General features: G+C 39.1%; 1 protein-coding gene across 11 annotated transcripts in view; it reads left to right on the top strand.

The window, feature by feature from the left end:
• LOC311300108 (RNA-binding motif, single-stranded-interacting protein 3-like) overlaps window positions 1-5,000 on the top strand; it is a 39,411-nt gene that overhangs the window by 21,078 nt on the left and 13,333 nt on the right. For 6 of the 11 annotated variants that reach the window (XM_084424233.1, XM_084424234.1, XM_084424228.1 and 3 more), the window contains exons 5-7: window positions 207-364; window positions 1,895-1,974; window positions 3,079-3,182. In XM_084424233.1, coding sequence (XP_084280359.1) covers window positions 207-364; window positions 1,895-1,974; window positions 3,079-3,182 — 342 coding nt within the window. The remainder of the gene's footprint in view (window positions 1-206; window positions 365-1,894; window positions 1,975-3,078; window positions 3,183-5,000) is intronic. The other 5 variants (XM_084424236.1, XM_084424229.1, XM_084424230.1 and 2 more) reach the window with 2 other exon arrangements.

The raw sequence follows: 5,000 nt of genomic DNA, 5'->3' as shown, positions 1-5,000 counted from the left end.
TATATATATATATATATATATTCCATATTATTTAAATTTTAGCTGTTTTTTTAGACATGTTTTATTGCTTTGATTCTGAAGTTGCAATACAACACAACGTTTGATTAATTTTAATCTTTCAAACTGTCAATTACAGCATAAAATGCGAGTGTTTAAGTCACATGAGTGATCTGTGCGTGTGTGTGTGTGTGTGTGTGTGTCTGTAGCAGCAGGAGCAGGACCCCACTAACCTGTACCTGTCTAATCTGCCCGTCTCTATGGATGAACAGGAGCTGGAGGCGGTGCTTCGACCCTTCGGTCATGTGATCTCCACGCGCGTGTTACGAGACGCTAGCGGCGCGAGCAGAGGCGTCGGCTTCGCCAGGTAAACCAGCGCTGAGTGTGTGTGTGTGTTCATATGTTATAACCTCAGTAGACAGAGTATTTAATAGACTTTAAATAAGGTTTTTTCATGTATTCTGTGCTAATGAGGCTCAACTGTAAAAAATTATTGTGATTTTAACGGTAAAAGTAAAAATGCTAGTGTGAAAAACTGTTGGTTAACAGAAAGTTTCCGTACTGTATACGGTAAATAACTGTGATAGATCAAACAGTACATTTAATGTAATTTTACAGTAAAATACCGTTAGTTTTATTTTTATTTTTATTTACAGTTTTTGGAAGTGAAAAAGAACAAGTCATTGTATAATTTATAGTGAAAAAAACATAAATTGACATTCACACAGTTCCCTACATTAGCATTTGATGTATTTTCATTGAAATAACTGTTTCTTCATAGTTTTTCTTAGGTTTTTCTAATCCGTTATGTACATTAGGGTTTTATGTTACATTTAATGATGTTAAATTAATGCTTATTGCATTTTTTAAACTTCATGTGTGTTACCATGATGGTGTTTAGTGTTTGTGTGAATGAGACTGTGCAGCTTCTGCTTATTATTAGTATTAACTTTCTTATGGAAAAGCTGCTTGTGATGAGCTTTGATTCATCATGTGACTCTCATCTCCACTGTGATTGGTTGTTATCAGTGTATTACAATGGTACAAAACAGATATTAGTACTTCAATAGGTCGGTAAATTAACATTATATCAGATTGTGAAAGGTTTTTTTTACTGTAAATTTAAAGGGGTGGTATAATGCCCTTTTCACAAGATGTGAAATATGTCCCTAGAGTGTGTGTGTGAAGTTTCAGCTCAAAATACCCCACAGATATTTTATATAGCATGTTAAAATTGTCACTTTTTGATGGTGAGCAAAAACGCACCGTTTTTGTGTCTGTCCCTTTAAATGCAAATGAGCTGCTGCTCCCGGCACAGGGGGCGGAGCTTCAACAGCTTGTGTCCTTAAAATTTCAAAAACTTTTTGTTTATGTTTAAATGTATGTAGCTGATGTGTAGTTAACTATCTTCTAGTCATTGATTAGCATATTCTGTCATGATAATCTGTAAATCGCGTTCAGGGGGCGGGGTTTATGTAAATTTTAGGTTTTGTGATGTCACTAACCCGGGAGGAATGTGGTGTAGTCTCTACCAGCCGTTTGTTGTAGTCCTTAAAAACACAATTTCTTTAAAAGCAAATATCTCCCTTTGCTTTGAACTTTGAGTGTTGTAACTTTGCAGATGTTGATTATGCTCAAACAGCAACATTACACACTAACTAAAGTTAGAAAAGTCAAATCATAATCAACCACCCCTTTAAGTGAAGTCTGTAAAACCTAAAATTTTGCTACCATATATTTCACGGTAATTTTCTGGCAACCACAGCTGCCGATTTTTTTTTTTTTTACCGTAAATTTAACAACTAACAAAACAAAACACTATGTTGTGATTTCCTGCTGTCCGTTTTGTTCCAGCCATGTGTGTGAATGTCTGTCGTGTGTGTATTTTCTTCTTCAGGATGGAATCCACAGAGAAATGTGAAGTTGTCATACAAAATTTCAATGGGAAATATCTGAAAAGTCCACCAGGCGTCCCAGGTACCAGCGCCTCTGTGTTCAGTACAGTACTGGCATGAACGTTGTCATTTGTCAAACCTCCCCGCATCAGTCTTGATGAATGAGCAGGTAAAAGTGTGCTTGCAGACAGACCACTAACACACACTGTAACTGACATCACCGGAGAAACTGGATTTGTGGATGTGATTGCTCAGATGTTGCTCTTTTAGGGCCCTTTCACATCTACCTTGTTTGGTCCGGATTTTCGGATTTTTCAGTTTGGTCCGAATCAAAATTACAGGTGTGAAACCTCCCCCGGACCACGGTCTCGATCCGGATCAAACTGAACAAAGGTTTGCTTCGTTTCTAGTGTGAAAGCATGTTCTGTATGGTTCGGACTTTCAGACCGTTTACAGGAAGTTCCGGTGGTTCCCGCAGGATTGCTCGCAGTCTTCTCCTCCTTTCCTGCCGGCGACGATAAAAAAGAGATGATGACGACAGGACGCAAGTGTGTCATGTGCAGTTCTTTAGTGCGCTTGGTGTGGACTTTCAGGTGTGAAACGCCCTAACACACACTGACATCACTGGAGAAACTGCTGATTTATGGATGTTATTGCTCAGATGTTGCTCTTTTAGAGCTCACAGAGTTCTTGGTTCTGTGACCCTAATGAGTCGTTAGTCATCGTCCAGTGAGAGTCTAGAGCTCTGAATTCTGCTCATATGATTGGATGAGAAATATTTGAGCTCATATTGAGATCTTTTGATTGATCTCAGACTCTGGTTTAGAGATGTGTGTTTCCTCTCGGTGTCTCAGAGTCTCAGTGAGACTGATGCTGCGGGATCGATCAGTTCGAGCTCAAACTGGACAGGAAGTGATGATGATTATTCAGCTTCACACAAATCTGGTGTTTCCTGGACAAGAGAGCGATTCAGTGGATAAACTGCTTCTTATTTCACACATTTTTCTGTCCACACCGTCAGGGAATGTCACATTGTCAAAATGTCAAAAATCTATCCGTCTGTCCGTCCATCTATCTATCATTCTGTCTGTCTATATATCATTCTATCCTTCTATCCAGTTATCCGGTTACCTGTCTGTTACCTCTCTCTCTCTCTCTCTCTCTCTGTCTCTCTCTCTCTCTGCAGGACCGTCTGAGCCGCTGCTGTGTAAGTTTGCTGACGGCGGTCAGAAGAAGAGACAAACCCAGAGTAAATATTCACAGAACGGCCGAGTGTGGAGGGAAGGAGAGGTGAGAACACACACACACACTCTCTCTCTCACACACACACACACACACACTCACACACTCACTCTCTCTCACACACACACTCACTCTCTCACACACACACACACACACACTCACACACTCACTCTCTCTCTCTCACACACACACTCTCTCTCTCACACACACACACACACTCACACACTCACTCTCTCACACACACACTCTCTCTCTCTCACACACACACACACACACACTCACTCTCTCACACACACACTCTCTCTCTCACACAAACACACACACACTCACTCTCTCTCTCACACACACACACACACACACACACACACACACACACACACACACACACACACAGTGAGTCATTTACAGTAAATCAGGCTCATCATCACCACACGTCTCCTTAGGCTCAGCTGAGATCCTGCTGTGTGTCTCCAGTCATGAACATCTGCACACAGCTCACACACACACACACACACACACACACACACACACACACACACACACACACACACACACACACACACACACACACACTCACTCACTAATGCAGCACAGACTGATCCACATGTGTGGATCTTCATCATCGCTGCGCTTCTGTAGTTCACAAATAACCCTCAGTTTTACTTCTAATTCAAATAAACCCAACCTCTGCAACAAGTGATGAGACCTTTCTTCCGTTATTTTGTTTCTATTTGTGTTTTACTCTCTGTAGCTCCGCCCACACGAGTCGAGCAGCTTTTTAATAAATGACATGCCGCTGAAAACATGTCACGTCTGGTTATAATAGTTTTAAAGGGATAGTTCACCCAAAAATGAAAATTAGCCCATGATTTACTCAAGTCATCCAAAAGCCATGCGTTTGTGTAAGAAAAATGTCCATATTTAAAATTGTATACAATAAAATAACTACCTTCCGGCCAAACGAACATACGCAGTCTCCACTTGCGCCTAAAGCGCAACTTGTGATGTCAGAAGTAACATAGTGCGTCATGGCGTAGTGTAAATATCAGCAGTACGTCGCATTACTCATGTAAGTTGCTTTTATGATGATAGATGCACTTTTATGATGGATATATGCACTTTTATGATGGACAGATGCACTTTTATGATGGATATATGCACTTTTATGATGGATAGATGCACGTTTATGATGATATATTCACTTTTATGATGATATATGCACTTTTATGATGATATATGCACTTTTATGATGGATAGATGCACTGTGATGGATAGATGCACGTTTATGATGATATATTCACTTTTATGATGATATATGCACTTTTATGATGATATATGCACTTTTATCATGGATATATGCACTTTTATGATGATATATGCACTTTTATCATGGATACAGTAGATGCACTTTTATGATGATAGATCCAGTTTTATCATGGATATATGCACTTTTATGATGGACAGATGCACTTTTATGATGATAGATGCACTTTTATGATGGATAGATGCACTTTTATCATGGATATATGCACTTTTATGATGATAGATCCAGTTTTATCATGGATATATGCACTTTTATGATGGACAGATGCACTTTTATGATGATATATGCACTTTTATGATGATATATGCACTTTTATCATGGATATATGCACTTTTATGATGGATATATGCACTTTTATCATGGATACAGTAGATGCACTTTTATGATGATAGATCCAGTTTTATCATGGATATATGCACTTTTATGATGGACAGATGCACTTTTATGATGATAGATGCACTTTTATGATGGATAGATGCACTTTTATGATGATAGATCCACTTTTATCATGGATATATGCACTTTTATGATGGACAGATGCA

The sequence above is a fragment of the Rutilus rutilus genome (assembly GCF_951802725.1).
Source record: "Rutilus rutilus genome assembly, chromosome: 11".
NCBI lineage: Eukaryota > Metazoa > Chordata > Actinopteri > Cypriniformes > Leuciscidae > Rutilus > Rutilus rutilus.
Note: the sequence above shows the minus strand (reverse complement) of the source record. Positions and strands in the feature narration are given on the sequence as shown.